Here is a 23,631-nt window from a genome sequence, read left to right as displayed (position 1 = left end):
ACCATGCAGGTGTAATATTTTGAGTTTTGTTTCACCACTGAGATCCTTTATTACTATTATTACTTACTATATAGCAGATTTAACTCCACACTGAATTATCAGTTTATTAAGTACACCTACCTTGTAGCTACATTTATTCGTAATTTTATCAGGTACATCTATCTTATAGGTGTCTCTCGTAGGTAAATAGACTAGACTTGAATACTACATAACTAATACACAACTTTACAGCTTCTATCTTATCCTTCACTAGAAAGAATCCATCATAGGACCACCACTGCCCAGATACTATTTGGATGGGCATCAGTCTCATCACAACAGTGACATGGTAGTGAGGGTTTGAATGTATCAGTAAGTACCAGATAGACATATCTAATAACTGGCAACTCAGTGTATATTGACCATGGATCAAGATTAAGACATGCATTGTTAAGTAGGCCATCGAAGTTTCAGGACTTCATGTGCTCAAAAGACTAATTATCTCCTAATCTTTTGTAATGCCTAAGTCTAATTCAGAAGAAGAATTCCCTGCTGAAGTTGAATAGTTTTAATGGATTTGCATAAGATCTTTCTGCCACCAAACCTACAGAGAAGCCATAAAAAAATAACAATTAGGCTATTCTCCAAATGCCCCTCATTACCCTCTAAGTCCATTCGGACATATTATGCAGCGAAATTTCAGCTTTCCTTCAGTTAAGATAAAGCAATCACTGTTCTATGACAACTTCACTGTCATTTTATTGCCTATTGATGACCCAAACGGCTGTCTGATTTAGGTTTATGGACACTTATGGATTATTGGACTAACATGGCTATTATGTTGCTTAATAGGAGGACCCATATGTGATGCGAAAAGAAAACTACCAGGACTTTGAGGGAAACGACCAGTATGAAGGATTCTGTGTGGACATGTTGCGGGAATTGTCAGATATTTTGAAGTTCTCCTTCAAGATTAAGCTGGTGGATGACGGGCTATATGGAGCGCCAGAGCCAAATGGGTCCTGGACAGGAATGGTGGGGGAGCTCATCAATAGGGTAAGAGCTTTACAACCTAGCGAATTAAAATATACACACAGATACACAGCCATGTGCGAAAGATTGGGTACCTATGGTCAAATGACATGTTTTATTAACATGTAGCACAAAACATACAACTGCACATTTTAATGTGCAATTATTGTTTCTTTGCTGAATTTAGCATATTAAGTAAAAAAAAAAGAATCTGAAATGTGGCCTGTAGAAAGAAGCAGTGATACATACATTTTTAGTTACATTTTGCAAAGATATAGAAATCCTACACTACAATTTGTAGAAAAATGTCATATTTGTACGTGTTCTCTATAGAGGACTTGTACTCGCTTTCACTTTGGAAATTCATAAAATATGTTATTTGACCAGGGATGCATACACCTGTGCAGCTGGATCATTTGTGTATTGGAAAACACACTTTTTCAGGTTATCAGGCCTTGCTGTCATAGGTCTCTCAGGCACATCTTTTGACTACATCTGGAGGATCAGCTTCAAAGTATATCCAAGGAAATGGGTAGCAGTGGTTGCTAAGCAGCTTTGGGGAGGCTTAATTAAAGCAAGGCTTAGGTTGGAGGAACTTGCATGTACAGAAATGATGCAGAGTGTGTCAAGATTTTGATTAACCACAAAGGGCAGAGAAAACAAATCAAATGTCTATATCTTAAAATATCAGCTTCTGTAGCTTCAGCTTCAACATGCAACCATTGAATGAAAGTGTTTAGTCGCACACACAGCTTGTATTATCTCCACAGACAGGCATTTTCAATAGAATGAAAAGCATTGAAAGCATTGGGCTGTGTGTTTACTGAGACATATTGCAGAAATCATGCATATAAATGTGGAATGTAAATATTAGGGCTGTCAAAGTGTTCAAAAATATATTAATATCACAATTTGTTTAACGCAACACTTCGCTGATGGCAGACTATGTAGGACAGTGCTTTCAAGAGACATATTGATAAATCAACAAGAAAAACTAGCAAAAGCAAAATGGAAAGCTAAATTTCACCTCAACTGCCTCCATTCTATCAAGCATCCACAAGCTGTATCACCAGAACAAGAATGAGAGGCTATATTCATGGAGGGGTTGTACAGTACTGTGCAAAAGTCATAGACCACCTTCTAGTCTCAACAGTCATTAAGTACAAGTTATTCATTTTTCAGAATATATTTCCAATGAGATTTGAAAAGATGTCCCATTTGCATAAGGAAGAATAAAGTTAACAATAATAATAATAATAACGATAACAGTAATATTAATAGAACCCCAATTCCAAGTTGGGACATTGTGTAAAACATAAATAAAAACAGAATACGATGATTTGCAAATACTTTTCAACCTATATTCAATTGAATACACTACAAAGTCAAGATATTTAATGTTCAAACGGATAAACTTTATTGTTTTTTGCAAATATTCAATCATTTTGAATTTGATGCCTGCAACATGTTCCAAAGAAGTTGGGCAACAAAAGACTGGGAAAGTTGAGGAATGCTCAAAAAACACCTGTTTGGAACATTCCACAGGTGAACAGGTTAATTAGAAACAGGTGAGTGTCATTATTGGGTATAAAGGGAGCATCCCTGAAAGCCACGCCATTCACAAGCAAAGGATGTGGCCACTTCACCACTTTGTGAACAACTGCGTGTGCAAATAGTCAACAGTTTCTCAACGTGCAATTGCAAGGACTTTAGGGATTTCATCATCTACAGTCCATAATATCATCAAAAGATTCAGAGAATCTGGAGAAATGTCTGCAAGTAAGCGGCAAGGCAGAAAACCAACATTGAATGCCAGTGACCTTCGATCCCTCAGGCTGCGCTGCATTAAAAACCCACATCATTCTGTAATGGATATTATCACATGGGCTCAGGAACACTTCAGAAAACCACTGTCAGTGAACACAGTTTGTCGCTCCATCTACAAGTGCAAGTTTAAACTCTGCCATGCAAAGCCAAAGCCAGGAATCAACAACACCCAGAAACGCCGCCGGCTTCTCTGGGCCCGAGCTCATCTGAGATGGACTGACGCAAAGTGGAAAAATGTCCTGTGGTCTGACGAGTCCACATTTCAAATTGCTTTTGGAAATCATGGACATCGTGTCCTCCGGGCCACAGAGGAAAAGGACTGTCCGGATTGCTGTCAGTGCAAAGTTCAAAAGCCAGCACCTCTGATGGTGTGTGGGTGTGTTAGTGCCCATGGCATGGGTAACTTGCACATCTGTGAAGGCCCCATTAATGCTGAATGGTACATACAGGTTTTGGAGCAACATATGCTGCCATCCAAGCAACGTCTTTTTCAGGGACGTCCTGCTTATTTCAACAAGACAATGCCAAGCCACATTCTGCACTTTACAACAGCGTGGCTTCATAGTAATAGAGTGCGGGTGCTAGACTGGCCTGTCTGCAGTCCAGACCTGTCTCCCATTGAAAATGTGTGGCGTATTATGAAGCACAAAATACGACAACGGAGACCCCGGACTGTTGAGCAACTGAAGTTGTACATCAAGCAAGAATGGGAAAGAATTCCACCTACAAAGCTTCAGCAATTAGTGTCCTCACTTCCCAAACGCTTATTGAGTGTTGTTAAAAGGAAAGGTGATGTAACACAGTGGTAAACATGCCCCTGTCCCAACTTCTTTGGAACGTGTTGCAGGCATCAAATTCAAAATGAGTGAATATTTGCAAAAAACAAAAGTTTATCCACTTGAACATTAAATATCTTGTCTTTGTAGTCTATTCAATTGAATATAGGTTGAAAAGGATTTGCAGATCATCATATTCTGTTTTTATTTATGTTTTACACAAAGTCCCAACTTCATTGGAATTGGGGTTGTAAGTAAATGATATAGAGTAAATAATATAATCATGCAAGACCTGGTTATGAACCAAAAATGTGGCCGTCAGATAAACAGTACTTATAGAAGAAAATTATGTTCTGCTCTTTCTTTAGATCTCAAAGAATCCACAGGTGTTTTTATTCAGTCTTCCACTGTGTAAAGGCACCTAACTAAGTACTGTGTATCTGAAAGGATGTGTAGCTGTCAAGACGCTGTTATGAAAAAGAAAAAAAAAGCTGATGCTGGTGTTCTTAGAGCGATGGACTGAACATACCAGGGCCCAACCTGACTGAATGTGTTTGGGATTAGTTGGATAATGAGAAGCAAAAAAACGCAACCAGCAAATAATCTACATAGAATTGTGTGATTTATCGCAATTATGAATCATTTGACTGCTCTAATACATTATCCATTAATGTAGTACCCTTTTTCTCAGCAGTTCAAATAGATTTTAAGCACAGATGTTTCTTTAGCACCACACTGTATATGATAATTAATATGATTTATAACTTTGTTCTTTAAAAGTGAAAAGAATACTTTATTTATATTAATCTTTTATTTACATGCTTCTGGCTCCTAATTCACATCTGCATTAGTTCTTTCTCTGGTAATTGCATTGTTTACAGAAAGGCTACAACTACAGATGATGCTTCCATTAAAGCTGAGATTACAGCTATTGTTTCAGCTCCTCCACTAATGCTAACCATAATGATATTGGTAACAATGATGATAATGACCTTATATTACCCATGGTGTGAGTAGGTCGCGCTTGGGCCACGTTGGCATAGAAATGCGCATGCACACATGCGTGCACATGCTGATTGTGTGTCTCTGTTGTATATACTGTGGTGTGTTTCAATTACAGCTGCTAGAGCCTGTGTGAGATTGGCACACATTCATGTGCTGTGTGAGTAAACTCTACACACGCACTTCCTCCTAGAAACACATTCCATCCCTTCTCTCCAGACAGTAGCGCTTGATGAAACTGTGAAAGTGTTTAATGAGGCTAGCCTCGTTAATCAATTAAGCAGTAATTACGCAGCTTGAAAGGTGTCTGGGGTGCACTCCTTTTAGGATGAACCTCAGCTGATCTCTTTGTCCTCCTTCCCCTCCATCATTCCATCGACCCACATCCCTCTCTCTCCTTCCTCAAGGACTTTCCCTCTCCCTATCCCTCTACTCCTCCCTTCTAAGAAATATCACTCCTGTCTTGCTTTCCCCATGAGCCGTCCAACCACATCCCTCTTCCCCTCCCTCTGCTTTTGTCTTAGAAACGTATCTTCTCCATCCGTGTTTGAGCACTCTCCCTCCATCTCCTTCACTTCAACAATCCTTCCCGCCCTTTTTTCATTTCCCATAACAGCTCTCATCTGCGTGTATCTCTGTCTGAAGGGTTACATAGCTCTCTTATGCTCTCTTCATCCTCTTAAAATGGCATGGCTCCCTCCATTTCTTTTCCCAGCTACTTCTGTTTAAGGGGTCCGTGTCTCAGAAAGCTGTTTTGTCCTGCTATTTTGTAACAGAAAGTTTGATGTAGTTTGGAAACAAGTTTTAAAAAGTACCATTTGATTCCCAGACCATGCAGTCCATAGACATTATGCTGCAAAACAGTCCTTTTTTGAATTATGTGTTTTTCTGATATGTATTAAGGACAGTCATATGCAAAAGTTTAGGCACCTCTGGTTGGTTTTGTAGGTGAAAAGAAGTGAGTATGTCTGTACATTTTAATGCACAATTACTGATTATTTGCTGGATTTTAACATATTTGGGGGAAAAAAATACATAAATGCGGCCCACACAAATGTAAAGGTACATTTGATAGTTTTATTAATGTTTTACTCCAATTTGTTGAACTTAGTAAATAAATAGAAACATGTTGTAAAATTTGCAGAAAATAACATGTTTTCCTGGTTTTCTAAGAGAAAATAAGTTAACATATTCTTGACAGAGAACAGGAAAAAGAAATGTAACGCAAAATGTGGCTAATGCAAAGCAGCAATTCATCAATACATAATGTAAAGAAATGAGTAGCCTAGTTAAGTGTTAAGTTAAGAGTTTAAGTTTAAACTCATCAATGTTTTTAATAATGTTTTTTGAACTACATCTGAAAAGGTTTTAGTTTAGATACACTTTAGCTATTACATGCTGTTTTCTTGCTGTGGCTCTAGTATGCCAAAAAGCGTCTAATTAAGTAGAGAGAAAAACTGAAGCGAGGTTTGATGCTAGTAGTAGATGGTAGGTGTAGATGCTAAGCATGCATACCACTGTGTCACAGCAAGTGAGGGTCCAAATATAGTTTTCAACTGGCATGGCAAAGCCTTCATAACGTCTATGCTGGAAACATGTAAATGTAAATAAACCATGAACCTATCCCCACATGTGACATTAGTAGTATAATATTGTAGTTATAATAACATTAAGCCGAGGTTATACCAAACACAAAGTAACATCTGCCTTGAAACACTTGAATGGGAAAGGACTATAGGATGTGAAAAAAGAATTTGGTAGTATTAAATTTCACCGCAGCTTTATATCACCCTTGGTTGTACCTGCTAAGTCTAGCTAAGTACATTTCCTTATAAATCCTGAAACAAAACAATTTCACATCTAACTTCCAGCACTCTGGCAATTTCACATCTAAACACAGCACTCTGGCAGTTTTTCTCCTAATTGTTTTACTGACAGGGTTGTAGAGATCCACGAGTTTGTCTCCTTCCATATTGAGGTGAAATAGCAGAGTGGCGCGACACATCAGGAAAAAAAAACAGGACGTCTATCAAAAACTGCACATCAAACCACTCTGCATCGCACTCTACCACTCACAGCTGGTGTAGACTGGTTCACCGATTGTAATAGAAATGTTTTGGTTTTGTCATTGTCCCTCACTTGTGTCATTTGCTGTCAGGACAAAGTGTCAGGGTTAATGAACTGAGATCCGGTTACTCATGGAGAGGGCAAAAATAAATGTCAAAAGAAGTTATGATACAAAACAAATACCCAAAATTCAGATCTCAAATGGTTAAATGAAGATTCAAGCCCCCATGTACATCCGTTGTAAATGCAGGACAGAATCTGATGAAGGTAACAGATGGACTGTGAGAAACCCAAGTGTGAAGTTTGAACTTGACTCAAGCTAACAAATATTTGAGAAGTGATTTCCAAACCTGATGTAAATAGTTGGATCCCGTTGGGCTCAGACAAATATTTTGATCCCTCCCCCATCCCCATGTACTCCTACTTCAGGAAGTGTTCTGACCTTTTCTTCTCATTCATTCCTTTCTCCTAAGGCTATGTTCCTTCCTCTATTCCTTTGGAGGAGACCCCCTTCCTCCTCTCTGCAATAAATATCCTCTTTCTCTGCTGCCCTCAAGGACTCTCATATAATATTCCACCTTCACACTTCCCCCACCTCATACCTCCATCATTCCCTTACTCTTTTTCACTGAGCCATTTCTTTTACTCAGCCTTAAATCCAAAAAGAATTTCATTCAGCCCTTCTGCCGATCCTTTTGCACATAAATGCAGCAAATTCCTCTTGCTTGTCAAAGATAATACACATGAATACCGAACTGTGTCATTAAGTGCCTCTTGGAATCAAGGTTGATGGATTGATACTGATACTGGGGACATAGACAGCACCAAAATATAGACTGTGTATCAGTTTAGACATAGTATGCCCTTACACACCTTCTCTGGACTGTAACCTAGTGCTGGGTGATAGAGCATCTCTACCAGTGTTGGTGTTAAGCAACAGTGTTAATTTTTCATTTTTATTCCAGTAGGCCTACAGTGATGTGTTTCTCACAAACTTCTTCACATCCTCTGGAAATAAAAATGTGATTGGTTGATTGCACTGTCAATTCCTATTTATGTTAGTGGTTAATCTGACTCAACAGACCAGCTCCTGAAGTCCTACACAATAGTTAGAGCTAGCTTAGCTCTATCTACTTAGATACTGTGGAGACCAAAAAAAAATCCCAATTGGATAACTTTCTGAATGCATTTAAAAACCCCTTTGTTTCCAAAATGAATAATGAAATAAGATAATTACTATAATACTTAGAGTTGAAACTCAACAATAAATTATAAAAAAGTTAATCATTACAAATCATCAGACCACCCCTTAAGGTCTAGAAGGGTTCACCACTGCCATACTTGAGACTAACACGAAATCTCCTATTCCACAAGGGTCTGATGGAATATTTACCAAATGGAAATTCACACAGGATTAATATACCCTGGAGATACTTCTAGAATTATTTTTATAGAAGATAGAAGGTGCTGGTATCTTAACTGATGCAGATTACTGACATGGCAAATTCACAGGGGACTGAAATAACAGTGTAATAGTTCCATTATAAATAGACTACCCCATGTAAAACTAATCCTATCTGAATAATAGTGACAAATTTCTGTTAGCATAGAGTACTCGGGGAGCAGGGGTTCATTAACTTTATTCATGTAAACTTAAATGTCATCCATCACTATGATGGTATGATATATCCATCCATCCATCCATCCATCCATCCATCCATCCATCCATCCATCCATCCATCCATCCATCATCTTCCGCTTCTCCGGGGTTCGGGTCGCCGGGGCAGCATCCTAAGCAATGAGGCCCAGACCTCCCTTTCCCCAGCCACTTCCACTAGCACCCTGGGGGGGATTCCGATATATATATATATATATATATATATATATATATATATATATATATATATATATATATATAAAGGTTGTATTGATTTATATCAATGCCACCCAGAAATACCATAAGCAGGCTATACCATAATGACTGCCTTACAGCATGAGTTAGACACGAATGAGCAGACAAGGATTCACTGTTGCCTTCAATACTCTACAGAAAGGCTGCAAGTACCATGTTGTGAAATATTTCTTACTTTAAGATGGTCTCTTAAAGTCACGGAGGCACTGAATAACATCCCAGGGCCCAGCTTTTCAAAAGCTCTATAACATAATGTCCATTCAAAGCAGCAGAGAGAGTGATCGTATAACTTATTACTCACTCTGCGATCCGAGAGCGATCATTGTGAATCTTAAATCATTGCTTTAAAGTAAGTTGAGTTTCATGGTTTGTTTTGATGAAATCAGTGATATGAGACTCCATCTTTAGATGGTAGATAGACCATTAGCTGTAAAATGTAGGACACTCTTTTAGTTATGCTTGTTTAGGGCACATCAGCACTGAACACATTGTCCCACTAGGGTAAATAGCAAATAAATAGATGCAAATAAAATCAGACGTTCAGAGTATTTTTGGCAGACTGTTTTGAGCCAGCATAACATACTTCTGTGTATGTTTTTTCCTTTTATATAATAAATAGAACATGCTATGGGTGTCACTGCCACAAAACAATGGCAGTCCAATATTTTGATTGACATCGAATAATCAACATTGTAAATTTACCAGTTTAAAGAAGACTAAGACTAAGGGGACCAAAGAACAGAAGCCCTGAATGCAAAACTTTGATATCATATGCAAAAGTTTGATATCCCATGTTCTAAATGAAAATGAACATATTAACATATCCTCTACAGGGAGCAAATTTAAATGTGGCACTGCACAATTTCTACTTATTTGCTAAAGAAGTTAAAAATAAAACAATATATTGAATATGCCATAACTTTTTTAATATGTTAAATGTAGCAAATAAATAGTAATTGTGCCTTAAAATGTCATTTTGCATCTGATTGTGCCTTATGTAGAATTTTACACTTAAGGATCTGTAAATCTTTAAGATCTTTAAGTGTAAGGGTTTTGGTTATAAAAAGCATTTGTTCTACCTTACTGCATACTTACGTAATGTCCTCAATTACAGACCATGCCTAGATCATGCGTGTCATGCTGGGTTTCTTCCAGGTCATAGCCCTGCAGAGGTGACATTCTTCTTCATGTAATGTTTGAATTTAACTCAGGACGACCCTGCTGATTAGCTGATGAGCAGAATCAGGTGTGTTTGATTAGGCAGGATGCTACAGTCTGCAGTGCTTTGGCCTGCGAAGACTGGAGGGTAATGCACGTGACCTAGACCCTCCTGTGACTTGGGTCCACCAAGGGAAACTGTAGCAGAAGATAACAGACCTCTGAGAACATGTCATTATTATGTAGTTGGCGACATACTCAAATACTGATTTACAGGTTTTTTTTCCCTCTGAGAAAAATGAGGATTGTTTTCCTAAATTCTCTGGCATCACACATCCGCTGTCTGGCAAACAAAAGTGCTCTAAAGCCAAAACACATTGTCCATTTTTTCCTGAAATGTCATCTTCTGAATTACAAGATCACTGACAACCTTGCTAAAATACTCCATGCAGATCAGAAGAACGGTGGTGGTGTTGCAATATTATTATAGAACCACTGAGGATGTGCGCAGGTATATTTTTAGGGTTAGCTGTTTGAGATGCCAGCTTTCGAATAGTAAATTCACTATTTAGGTATTTGTTATTTTTCATCATAAGAAGATGAGAATACAAGCAGGCTATCAATGCAGAAAAATGCAGTGGTTTTGGACTACATTTTCTGATATACTCTGCTCCTTCAGAACACAAGCACCTGAATGTGAGCATCACTGACTATGCTAGCGGCTCTAGCTGATATTATTAGGTCCAGAAACAATAAAAATATATTTCTCTGACAAATAGCATGTTGGCACATCCATTGAGTCCACTGAATCCACTGAAGAGAGAGTACATTGTGTAGTCCTTATCAGCATCCAGCGTGAATCTGGTTAGCTGTGTAAGCTCATCAGCTTATCTCAAGAGGCAGCCTCATCCATACTCATCCAACATGAAAACCCACCGATGTCCCTCTGTTGTTTTTGAACAATAAAACATGTTTTTCTATGTACTGTTATATTTTTGTGTAACATCTGAAAAAGGTAAGCCTGCAGCCCTAGTTTATATTTAACCAAGTATCTGTTCATGAATACTCAAATAGCTAAATTTGGTTGGGTTGCACATCCCTGAGTAGTACACTTATTTTTCATGCATGTAGCATGTATGTAGTGTTGTTACTTAATGGCCTTGTAATTCAGTTCCTGTGACATTTAGTGGGAAAAAATGTGCAAAGGACAAAATGTATTTGCTTGACAACTCTAAAGTACAATGGCATTATTTTTTCTCCATAGAGAGAATCGGATTAGATCAAGAGTTCCTTGTTTGGGTGTGACGTTAACTATAGAATAACACAAGACTTTGGAGGTCAATGGGAGACACTCTTTGACATTTACTGAATTAGAACAGAGCAAACATACAGATATTGAATGGATTGCAAAAAGTAATAAAGCAAAGAAACAGTCATTTTTTCTGTGTCTTTCATATTTATTTTTCAGTTACATTTAAATGATTTGATTTTGCTAATATGAAAGGTTTCTCTGTGATGAATATGTTAAATGTCTAATTCTTTTATTCTCGTTTCTCTCTCTCACTCTCTCTCTCTCTCTGTGTGTCTCTCTCTGTGTGTCTCTCTCTCTGTCTCTCTCTCTCTCTCTCTCTCTCTCTCTCTCTCTGTGTCTCTCTCTCTCTCTCTCTCTGTCTCTCTCTCTCTCTCTCTGTCTCTCTCTCTCTCTCTCTCTCTCTCTGTCTCTCTCTCTCTCTCTCTGTGTCTCTCTGTCTCTCTCTCTCTCTGTGTGTCTCTCTCTCTCTCTGTCTCTCTGTCTCTCTCTGTCTCTGTCTCTCTCTGTCTCTCTCTCTCTCTCTCTCTCTCTCTCTCTCTCTCTCTCTGTGTCTCTCTGTCTCTCTCTCTCTCTGTGTGTCTCTCTCTCTCTCTGTCTCTCTGTCTCTCTCTCTCTCTCTCTCTCTCTCTCTCTCTCTCTCTCTCTCTCTCTCTCTCTCTCTCTCTCTCTCTCTCTCTCTCAGAAAGCTGATTTGGCTGTAGCAGGTTTTACCATCACATCAGAGAGGGAGAAGGTCATAGATTTCTCCAAACCCTTCATGACTCTGGGCATCAGCATTCTCTACCGTGTCCACATAGTAAGAGACCACTACAAATTACTTCATGTTGCAGCAGTGTTCTCTGTGTGTGTTTGGCACACAGCAGTGTTTTCCAGTTCAAGTACAAGGATGATATGATAGGCAAGCTTTCACAAAACCTCTGTAACAGTGCAGAGATCCTTTGTGAGTTGAAATATGAGCAAAACATTTACATAGCCACTAGTATGGATTTTAGTAAGTAATGCAATAAATAATTTGTAACGTCTATATAATGTTTATTTATATTACATATACATGATAAATTAATTTGCTTTCTTATATGCAATGTTGCACTCCAGCAAGCTATTATTGTACATATTGCGAATAGAAAGTCAGGAGGGGATTGACTTTAAAAACGTTGACATACAATGTTGAGTTTTGAAGTAATGTCTGACATGACTGTTTTTCTACATTCTGAGTGACGCACACTTTCAGGTTCAGAATGACCTCACTTATTCCAGATAGCCTGACTGGAGTCAGTAGCAGCTTCAGCACTAAAGCTGCATTTTAAAGCAAGTTTGCCAACTGTCTGTGTACTCACTCTATGATTGCTCCTGGGGTGGAAGTGTAACTGCATTACACAGACTGACTTTGCAATGTTCTAAAAGTGCTACAGTTAGCATTCTTAGCTTTAAGGGGGAGGGGGCTTACTCTGGTGCCAAGCTTTCACAGCACAGCTTACAAAGCTCCATCTCACACCCTGCTCTCTTTAGCATAAATAGAAAGATATCCTGGGCAATTTCAGTAAGATGTGGCACCTGACTGTGGACCGCTTCAGACAAAGCCCTTCTTTTGAGACAGAATTAGGTTGTCTCCACCATATTAGGTAGAATCTCCATTATCTCTGTGGATCTCTGTGGTAGGCTGTATGTAGGCTGGATGTAAAATTTATCGTAGCTAACCATTATTCTCTTTGCTCCTTACATGTAAGTGAAAGCATGTCCCATACAATCCAATACTCATGATAAGCCATCCAATACTCATGATGCGATGTCTGAAGTGAGAAGTGGTACTCTTATTTGAATTTTGGAGCATTGAGGTTGTTGCTGGTGCAGGCTTTTGATAGTATCTGCCGCAAACTCTTCAATCATCTGGTATGTTTGTTGCATGTCAAGATGACCACTACTACATGGATTTTGGCTATTACACTCTGATTAACTGTCTGCATTGCTGTGTACACACTTCCCAGCACTATTTTAAACAGTTTAAAAAGAAAATGTTTATCAAGCCAAATACTGACTAGTCACTAGTAGCACGATGTTGCCAACTTATTATTTAATGCCTTACAGTGTGACTCAGAGCAGCACACAGATCCTAATTTTGTTTTTTTTTTAGTTTTTTAGTTTTTTTTATATTTATTTACATTAACCATCTGTCTTGCTGCTTTAAGTGAAAGCACTGTGTCGCTATCATTTTCATTAGCTTAGGCATTTGCAGCCAACAGTTAACATCACACATAATTTCAAACTAATTTTCTGTGAGGTTTAGATATATTGATGTTCTGAGTTGTATATGTGATGTGCAACAGTACATACCAGCTTGATTTTAGCCACAGAAATTATTTGTATTGTATTACACACCTCTGTAACATAAGAATAACTAAACTAGTTCGCACTGAAGTCCCTGTAGTTACTGAATTTAGTATGTAACTTTAGTTATATGTAACTTAGTATGTAATAAGTCTGAGATTTTAAGGAATTCATATAACCTGAGGTTATTCCTACTGCTTGTTTTATGGAAGGTAAAAGGCACCAGAGTCTTTAATGATGCAAAAGTGTGCAGACCCTAAAAACTACTGACAAGTTGCATTTAGACAGAACTAAAATCACTGAGAAGCAGCAGTAAAAATGACATTTCCTCTCTAAAAAGTACTGGAGTTATGCATATAGTCTCAAAAAGATCACACATTTTTAACCAATCAAACAAAGCAGTCTTTTTCGGAGACAGGCAGAAAGCTAAATCATTCCAAAGAATTCACAAAGTTTTTTCTAAACAGCTTAAATTAGGTGGAAACTTTGTGCCTTTATTTATAATGCTTAACAATAAAAGCCCCTGGAATTTGATCAAAAACGGATCTTCTTGGAAGAATGGCATGTTTAAATTACACAGTATGCTAAAATTTATGATATTCATTTTTAATTAGAAAGGTCTTTAAAAGTGACATTGAAATCAGAAGAAATGTCTCTCATCTTCACTGTCTGTCATCCTCTAAAGGCCTCTGTGAATCAATCTTTCTCTGACTATGCATTGCCATTAGCAGTGGGCTGTAATGAGTGATGACTGGTTCACTTAAAGTGCTGAAACTATATATATGCTGGACTTGCTGTAAACAGTAGGCACACTTGGCAGAGTTTAAGCAGGAAGCTTTCTAGCGTGCTGATTACTTGCCAGTGCTCGTAGCCAGTGTAACCCACAGTACACCCACCACCACACAGTCACAATGCAGCTTACTCACAAACTGCCTAGGAAACATACCTCAGTCCACCAGCAATAATACATGTGCTATCAGCTTCTGCTTGCGTACATGTGCTGCTGTTTCTGGCTCCCAGTCAAACTGCTCAGTCAGCTCCTTCCTATACAGGCCACTCAGCCCTACTGTGTGCCGCTGTACTTCGTGAGCACACACATTTCTTTCCTCATTTTCAATTAGGGGTGCACAATACATCAGCAGCTGGTGTATTATTGGTCGATAAAGAGGAAAATATCAATATTATTTGTCTGATATTGGAATTATGGCTGATAATTTCAACCAATAATTGATCTTACAGTAAATGTCAAGTTTCACTGCTGTTCAAATATCAGAGACTACATTCATTTATTTGATTTCCAGTCAAAATAGCTATTAAGTACACATTACTATTTTTTAGGATATATTTCTGAATAGATTAAATGTAAGATAATCTACATGCATAAAGATTGGGAAGAGCAGAAATTAAATGGAAAACCCAGGGATTCCAAGACTAAAGTTAAAAACATTTACCAAATGTTTAAAATATATAGAGAAATGGGCAGCAACCTGGGACCTGGCTGACCACCCGTTACTATCAGATAAACAATGTTTGATGCTTTTGTCTTAAAAAGAGAACTTAGTCCTGTGGGTCTGATGCTTGTATAACTCTCAAGAAGGTGTTACAAAAAACAAAGCAAACAAGCAAATAAGCTGCTGGTATTCTCAGAACAGTGGAGTGGCCATCCCAGATTTCAGACCTCAACATCATTAAATGTGTTTGGGATTACTTAGATGGTGAGAAGCAGAAAATACAACCGACTTCAAAGGGCAGAGTTTTTTCTGGACCCAGATCCGCTTGCTCTGTGAGTTTGGTACATTTGGTGAAGCGTGAAAGCTGTTTTTAAACCCGGGAGCGTTCCAGAGAATCGAACTCTGGTTTTCCTTAATTTGGAGGTTTGGGGTGTGTTTTGAAGCTGTACACCCCCAACACAGCATGTGAGGTTGATGTGATTGGTTCATTTCATAACATGACTCCTTCAGCTTTATCTCATCACTGTTGGTTTCAGGTTTCTTAAGGATTGTTGTAGACAGTGGAGGAGATGGAGGGATACCTTATAGAAATATGGAGTTAACAGGGCATTCAAATACAAAAAACTCCCAATTATTCCACTTCTGATATGAGTGCTCATATCTAAGAAGAATAATAAAAAGCAGCGAAGGAATGAAGCTGGTGCTTTTGCAAACCTGCAAACCCAGACAAGCCCAGAATTGACTGAACTTTGGAGATATATAAAAATATCCCTGAGGATTTCTGAAAAAACTGAAAACAAGCCTCCAAAAAAGAATGGAAGCCATAGGGAAGTCCAAAGTTAGACACACTAAACACTGAAAATGCTGATTTGTGTTTAATTGTTGAGGTATCTGTGTAAGTTTAAAAAATACATATTTTCTGGGGGTTTTTCCTGATGGTGAGAAGCAAATAACCTAATGGCCATTTTGACTGAAAATTAAATAAATGATCTCAGACTTCTGACTGTGCCAGTACAATATGTCATGGCTATGTAAAATTAATCCATTCAGGTTTTTTACCCTGTTTTATGACTACTGCACTTTAAATATAGATAACATTGTCCATTTTAAGGTATTAAAATGTGGAGCATCCCTGTTTTAACTCTTAAAACTAAATCTGCCCCAATGCTCAAACCTGCTATTCCTATAATAAAAACAGGCATGTCACACAAACGAAACCAAAACCAATGGCAGCAGTGTGCCACATAGTACTAGATTTTTGCTTATTTGACAGAGAATATTAGCAGTACCTGGACCCAAGTGAGCATATGACACAAATTTTTAACTTAATTATTTATTAAAGCTATACAATTTCCAGTGAACTCATGCGAGAAAGTAATTGCTTTTGTTTTCCCAGGAACACGTTAGGCCACATTTAGCAGTAGTGACTGCAACCTTTTTGTACTTATTGATCAGTCACTTATTACACAATGGAGTCTCAGCAGAGCTCTTTTCACTGTGACATTTGGTTTTTAAGAATGCGCTGTTTATTACTGTCCTTGCCACAGGATCTCAATGATATTTAGACCTTATCTTTGATGAGGCCATTCTAAAACCATTCTGATGGGGCCATTACCTGTTTTGGATCAATGTCCCACAGCATGACGCACTTGTGATTTAGCTTCAGGGCAGTGGATGCACGTAGCCCTTCCTCTTTAAGCATATTTGGTGCTATGTTGAATTCATACTAATTTCAAGAATGGCAGCAGGCCCAGATAGAATAAAAATGTCTAAAACACTACCGTAATGGACCAGTGCGTTATGATAGCTGGTATAATGCTTTTCTTCACAGGGCCCACAGCATACAGTCAATTCCACATTTAATTATTCTGCTCAATCAAGTCTCCCCAGGACGCCTGGGATTTGTCCATGTGCTTTCTGGCTAACTTCATTTTTAAAAGTTCTTATTAGTCAGCAGTTTGTCAGCCTTGGTACTTGTTGCTTCTATACAATGAATTCCCTTTCTCTCTGTTAGAATTATGAACACTGGTTCCAAGGCCAAGGTTTAAGGTGCTTGATATTTAGGGTTATTTCGATACTTCAAAACACTGACTGGATTATTTTAAGCCTTGCAAGAGAGACTCGAGTCAGCCACTCCAGAGAGCTCACTATTGTCTAAAACTTGTTCTACTGGACAGAACATCTCTTCCTGACACTTTTTCATTAGGCCTCAGGAACTGTATCTTGCCAGACCACAGTTTGTTTATTTCATAATTATACCTGTAAACACACAGAGTACAGAATAACACAAACGCTACATAAAATCCTCATTTCAGAAGACTTGCTTTCAGTTTTTTAAAGACATCTGCCGGGATATTTTTCCATACCTCCAAAGCTCAGTTCTAGAAGTTGGTTGCATTTTCTTCTTCCATGAAATCTCAAACTTGATCTGAGATCACTAGCAGCTTCTTTGTTTGGTATGAATGTCTTCATCTTCTCAGCAATATACTTACGGTCATTATCTGACTGTATTCATTTTTTTCCCAGTCAAACATTTTCCAGAGGCTATTGCATGAACAGCTTTTATTATGCCTTATGTTATACATCCCCAAACTTGCACTGATCCTCCACTAGGCTTGACTGAGGTTGAAGATATTGTCCGAGTCTTCCCTTGATTTGGTGGAGTACCTACTGAGATCCAATGATCTCAAATTTAGACTCTTATTCCACATCTCAGATGTCAGGTTGTCTGTGTTCTAGTGCAAATGTTCTCCTTTATTTTCTCTTTCCTTTTGTTAGCAACAGCTTCTTGACAGCAACACATCTCAAAAGAGTTTGTCTTCTCTCAGTGGAAGGATAGACAGAAACGCCTGTGTTGAGATCTGAAGCAAGAGTGGAGTTTGATTTTCTGCGATCTCTCAATGATGAAAAATTTACACACTCTTTATTTGATGCTGACAGTTTTAGTGGTCTACCAGGTCTTACATGGTTGTTAGGAGTCCCATTTTCTTCTGTGTATTTTTACTCCAGTTTTGGAAGCTGCTCTTTTATATTTATATATATATATATATATATATATATATATATATATATTCTTATTTTCCTTTGGCTTTTCTCTTCCTTACGCAAGTGGATTAGCTTATATCTTATAGGCAGCTAAGGTGTTTTGGGGTAGTGTGAGTGTTTGCTTGTGTGAATGTTGGTGTCTCTTTGAAGGGGAACATAAAGGGGATGCACAAATGTAAAGAGGGAACTAATCTATATATTATACTTAATGATGAAGGCTTCTGTGTAGTGCTATGTTAAATATATAATGCTATGTGTTTTCTACTTTTTTATTAATTTAATGGCTTTTTTTTTGCACAGTGCTGTATATGTAAGGTGTGCCGGTAAACTAAACATCAAGCTAAAAAAGACATGTTCAAATGTTCAACTCCCTCTCAAACTCCATCTGTATATTATATTCACACAATAGAACATGAGAACATTCACTTTTTCTGGCTCTTTTTGCCACTTCTGTCTCACCCATCATTCTGTGAGCTCAGACTGCCCTCTAGTGTGCCCCCTCTAATTCATAAATAACTAGCATAGCTTTACATACTATGTGAAGAATGCTAAGATGCTAATGGTACTGCTGTACTAGACTGAAGTGCTTAGTGTGTTGCTAGCATAAAGACTTCATATAAAGAATTTTACTAGTTGTATCATCAACAAAAAGGAGAAACAGGCCTTACACTGACATGTATTTACTGTGTGATGATTGAATGCCGTCCCAGTTGTCAGTGCAGTCATATACTGCCTAATTAATGAAGATGTAATCAAGTCAACAACGGAGATGTGACTTAAATGGATAAACGAATATTTCAACAAGTCACTAAAATGGCCCTCCTCTCTGTGCAGGGACAATAAAAAAATACTTTAATTTTGTTTGGAGAGGAGACCTTTCTATGTCCTGCAGAGCTATAAATAAATAATTATGTATAATAAAATTAAGCCTCAAGGGTGTAGGTCTAGGTTTTGAAGTGGAATATAAAGCCTTGAATCCACCGATGCTAATAACTGGTTACAGTAGGGCACTGAGTCACTTATATTGTTTTCTCAACAGGGCAGGAAGCCAGGCTACTTCTCCTTCCTTGACCCTTTTTCTCCTGCCGTCTGGCTCTTCATGCTCTTAGCCTACCTTGCTGTGAGCTGCGTTCTCTTTTTGGCTGCAAGGTAACACATACACAATCAATTTACATTCGACCCTCTGATTCTGTTTTTCGGGCTGCTTTTTATCAACTCTGTATTTCACTCATGTGATATCTTACTGTTGTTATAGCATTTGTTTTAACATGGTGTAGTAAAGTTGAAAATTTGTACATTTTTTTTTTTTGTGTGTGTGTGTGTGTGTGTGTGTGTGTGTGTGTGTGTGTGTGTGTGTGTGTGTGTGTGTGTGTGTGTCACAAACTACAGTTTTGAGCAAACACAAGACAACTCCAGTCACCTTTAAATGTTACTTTGATGAAACAAATGAAAATAAACACTTGAGCTGTTTTGAATAAAATATCTCTGTATTTATGTACATTGGCATTCGCTAAACACACGCTTGTTGCCAAGGGCAGTGGTTTTTATATAATGCGCTTAGATGCCTAAGTTTTATACTGCTCTCACCCTCTCTCGCCCTCTCTCTCTCTCTCTCTCTATATATATATATATATATAATTAAGGTCTTTCACCATCTAATGTACATAATATTCTAAAACGCTTCAGGGAGTCCAGAGAAATCCCAGTCCATAGAAGATAAGGCCAGGAACCACTGTTGAGTGACCTTCCAGCTCTTGTGATACTGTATGAAATACAGCCATCTGGGCTCATTGTTGCTTAACACAGGCAACCTCAGCATCAAGAAATGCAACTTGAAATTTAAAAGCCATACATTACATCTATGTAGAAATGAAGGCAAGTTCTCTGTGCCCATGCTCATCTCAGATGGTGTGAAAGCTGGGGTTGAAGTGGGATTTGGTTGGTGGGGAAACCCTAAGATCCAGTACAGCCCTTGGATACTTATAAATCCCTAATATTAAAGACTCGCTCAAGACATCAAGGTGAGAGTGTCTGTGTAGGATGCTGGTCCTCAAAGAAGGTACCTGGTGAGGTTGGGCAACAACACCCTCTACCATGACATTTTCATTAATCTCTCCCACACTCTGTCCTCCTCCCCAATTCCCTCAGCTGTACGAGTCATTAACACATACTCCTACACAACTCCGCTTTAATGTGTTCACATATTACAACCTTCACACATGAAGACTCTTCTCCTTTTCTTTGTGTGGAGGTAATTCTTTCAGAGATGTGCGAGCACACACACACACACACACACACACACACACACACAGACACACACTTCTCTCTCTTGCGCTCTCTCTCTCTCTCTAAGAAAAAAAAAGCTACATTATTACCATATCTGTTTAGTAATGAGCAGTTAATCATTCAATAATGGATAAAAATGAACTGTAGTAATGATTCCATTACTGTATGCTTAATCCCAAAGCTAATGATAATCCTCCTTCTGTCCTCTGTCTTTCTCTAACCTTTCTTCTACAAGATTCACTCAAAATATTTTTCAGATTCACTCAAAATATTTACTCAATTTTATTTTGGTTGTTTTATTATTATAAACCGCTCTCTCACGCTCTCCCTCTCCCACCCACCCAGGCTAAGTCCGTATGAGTGGTATAACCCCCATCCGTGTCTGAGGGAGCGGAGGGACCTGCTGGAGAATCAGTACACGCTTGGAAACAGTCTGTGGTTTCCGGTAGGAGGCTTCATGCAGCAGGGCTCAGAAATCATGCCCCGGGCCCTCTCCACCAGATGTGTTAGCGGTGTCTGGTGAGTTTGTGTGAGAGGTTGTGGGTGTGTGTATAAGAGAGAGACAGAAAAGAAAGTGGGAAAGTGTAACAAATGGTGTGAATCTGTTTGTGATGCCCTAATTAAAGTGAATGCGTATAGTTTAGATTGAATACATACTGTCACAAAAAAGGCACTGTGAAGGTACATTTCTGTTTTATTAGAAATAATGTAAATATCTCCTTAATGGTCCAACTGCCTCAAGGTCCAACTGCGTACCTTAAATAAGCTATGCATTTGTACCTTTTAATAACTCAATGTTTTAATACAGAAAAATCAAAGAAAAGGCCTAGAGCCAAGACAGTTGAGTCTATAGAGTGTGATATAAAAATGGGTCAGTTGCACCTCAGAGGAATCAGTTATACCATCTTCCTGTTTTATAACTGTATTAGTTTAGCATGAAGTATTTGCTGTCCACAGCCAAATCAAAATTGAGCCTACCCATTTAACATTTTCCTTGATTTTGGTTCTCTGTGCTCACCAGTGCTAGATTTCATATTTTTGGGCTTCAGACTTTTTGGTGTATTTAATTTATAATCTATGTAATTTAGACTTAAGGTGTTTGTTTTAATAAGAGATTTTGGGAAGAAGACTTAAGAAGACTGCTGTATTGCAATTCTAATTCCAAAACTATCATTTGGAAGTCTACGGTTTGTCCAGCTAATCCACATTCATCTAGAACAGGGAAGCTCACACCTGGAACTTGAGATCTACCACCCTTTAGAGTTTAGCTCAAGCTCTAATCTAACACTATTGATCTGATGGGTAGTGGCATTAGAGGCATCTGAATATTAGAGGAAGGTTTCTTGGATTTCACCTTTCCAGGGTGAGAGATCTCCAGGTAGAACTCCCTGATCTAGATAGTACAGGTTCACACCTAACCACGATGCCTTGGTTATAATTGTGTAAAACCTTTGCTTCTTGTTCAGTCATCAAAGGATATTCCACACGGTAGGCCTCAGATGCAGACTGTTCCCCCTAGTGGACAAAAAACTTCATTTTCCTCAATCCCCAAAAGTTCCTGGGTAACTATAATCTAACACCAGGTAAAAATTAATTCTGTTTCTGGACACACAGTGTTCCAATTCTTATGCTGGCATTAAATTAGTTTTAACGACTTCATTTTATCAAGCATTTGTCTAGAAAAGAGTGTGTTTGATTGTTTCAGGTTACCCTGAACATACAGGCAGTTGTGTGGGAAAAGTAAACTATTGGTGCCACCCAGCAGCGCTGCTATGGAATAACTGAGAAGATCAGGTTGAACTGACATCTGTCTATCTTAGACTGCGTTGTGAGCATAAGTACCAATCCAGGTTTCCAGGAAGGGCTGAGGTGGCAGCTATATATGGCAGATATATGCTGTGCAGTCAAATGTTGGTTGAGTAGCCAAAATCAATAAACAAGTAAAGGTATTGTTAATTGGGTAGGTAATGGCAAAAGTAAAAGCATCGTAAGTTCTAAGTAGCTCAGAATTGCAGTGGAACTGCTTAATAAGTCCAGCATTTATCAGCACAGGAACTGAAGTTTGCATGACTCTTCTCTTTTTCAGATTCTTTTGGTCTAAAATAACTATGCTGTGACCAGTCACAAAGCATTACAAATGTTATCACCAACAGAATATAAAATTAAAGCCAAAAAAAAAGAAATTAGTAACTAAATATGAATGGCTAAAATGTAAATTAAAAAATTAAAGCTTCTTTTACTTGAGTAAATGTATTATGATTTAAATTACTCAGTAAAGTACATATCCATCAATAATTTGCTTAAGAAAACTTGAGTAAACATAACTACTCCTCTCTGTGTAAAGTTGTATATGTGAAGCACTGAACTAGTGCCCTCAGTATGTCCAGTAGTAGACCGGGGCCCATTTTCACAAAGCTGCTTAAAGTAGAAGCGCTGATTTAGGATCAGATTGTGTCTTATTTACTTGATCTTCCTGACAGGAGCAGATTCTAGATCAGCACTCCTGATCCGAGATGTTGTGTGACTACAGGCCCAGATGTCATACTAAAATGAGGAGCATAAAAAAAAACTATAAAAGTGTTCTGCTAGAAGTAGATTTTTCTTATGATTCTCATGTGGAGGAAGCTTACATTAAAACATTTTTAAAGTAACAGCCACTAGTTTTTGCTACAAATATGTTCTCCTTCTATTTGTATTTGTAGAGGATCTGTCATGTATATAGATTAATTACTATGGTAATAAAATGTTATTTCTGGAACACAGAAATGTTCTCTGCCAGAGACTCCAGGTTAGCTTAGAAAATGTATGTAATAAGTGTAATGTATAACATTAATTGTATTTATACTGTGTAATATGTAATGTAGTTTATGTAACGTTATGCCTTTTTTGTCAGTGACCCCAATTGTTTCAACCATCTGTTCATTTTAAATGTAATAATGTCAGCGTATATGCTTTGTGTTAAAAAGCTTTTTGTTTATTATTATTACATTTAAAAATATGAAAATGATTTAATATATTACAAGACGTTTATGCAGAGGTCCAGGTAGTTCCAATAGTTCATAATCTTTGTCAGGCAACTGTACATACAATAAGCATGTTCATTGCTTCATCTGTATTTTATGTTGGTGATTAAAAGTGTTACATTTACTCTAAGATTTTATGTAGATTTTAAGTCCAAATATTCATGAACACGGAATATTATATGCTTCTTAGTAAAAAAAACAATCACATACTATGGTTGTGAACATGTTTGATAACAAAAAATAGTTTATTTTAAAAGTGTCCAGTTTCCGGACTTTTTTTTTTTTTAAACCCTGCTAATACTGACATAACAATGAAATGAACATGTCATGAAAATGTAATTTTGTCATGTACTGTCATGACAGATTTTGATCAGTAGTATGTCAGTGTTACTTTTAGCAGTACTTATGACACATGCCATGAGTTGATGTCATCACA

General features: G+C 37.9%; 1 protein-coding gene across 3 annotated transcripts in view; it reads left to right on the top strand.

Annotated features, from left to right (window-relative positions):
• Positions 1 to 23,631, top strand: part of LOC108433750 (glutamate receptor ionotropic, kainate 5) — a 169,203-nt gene that overhangs the window by 120,452 nt on the left and 25,120 nt on the right. For all 3 annotated transcript variants that reach the window (XM_037539018.1, XM_037539021.1, XM_037539017.1), the window contains exons 13-16: positions 832 to 1,035; positions 11,748 to 11,861; positions 18,926 to 19,035; positions 20,518 to 20,691. In XM_037539018.1, coding sequence (XP_037394915.1) covers positions 832 to 1,035; positions 11,748 to 11,861; positions 18,926 to 19,035; positions 20,518 to 20,691 — 602 coding nt within the window. The remainder of the gene's footprint in view (positions 1 to 831; positions 1,036 to 11,747; positions 11,862 to 18,925; positions 19,036 to 20,517; positions 20,692 to 23,631) is intronic.

Source organism: Pygocentrus nattereri, chromosome 1 (assembly GCF_015220715.1).
Source record: "Pygocentrus nattereri isolate fPygNat1 chromosome 1, fPygNat1.pri, whole genome shotgun sequence".
NCBI lineage: Eukaryota > Metazoa > Chordata > Actinopteri > Characiformes > Serrasalmidae > Pygocentrus > Pygocentrus nattereri.
Note: the sequence above shows the minus strand (reverse complement) of the source record. Positions and strands in the feature narration are given on the sequence as shown.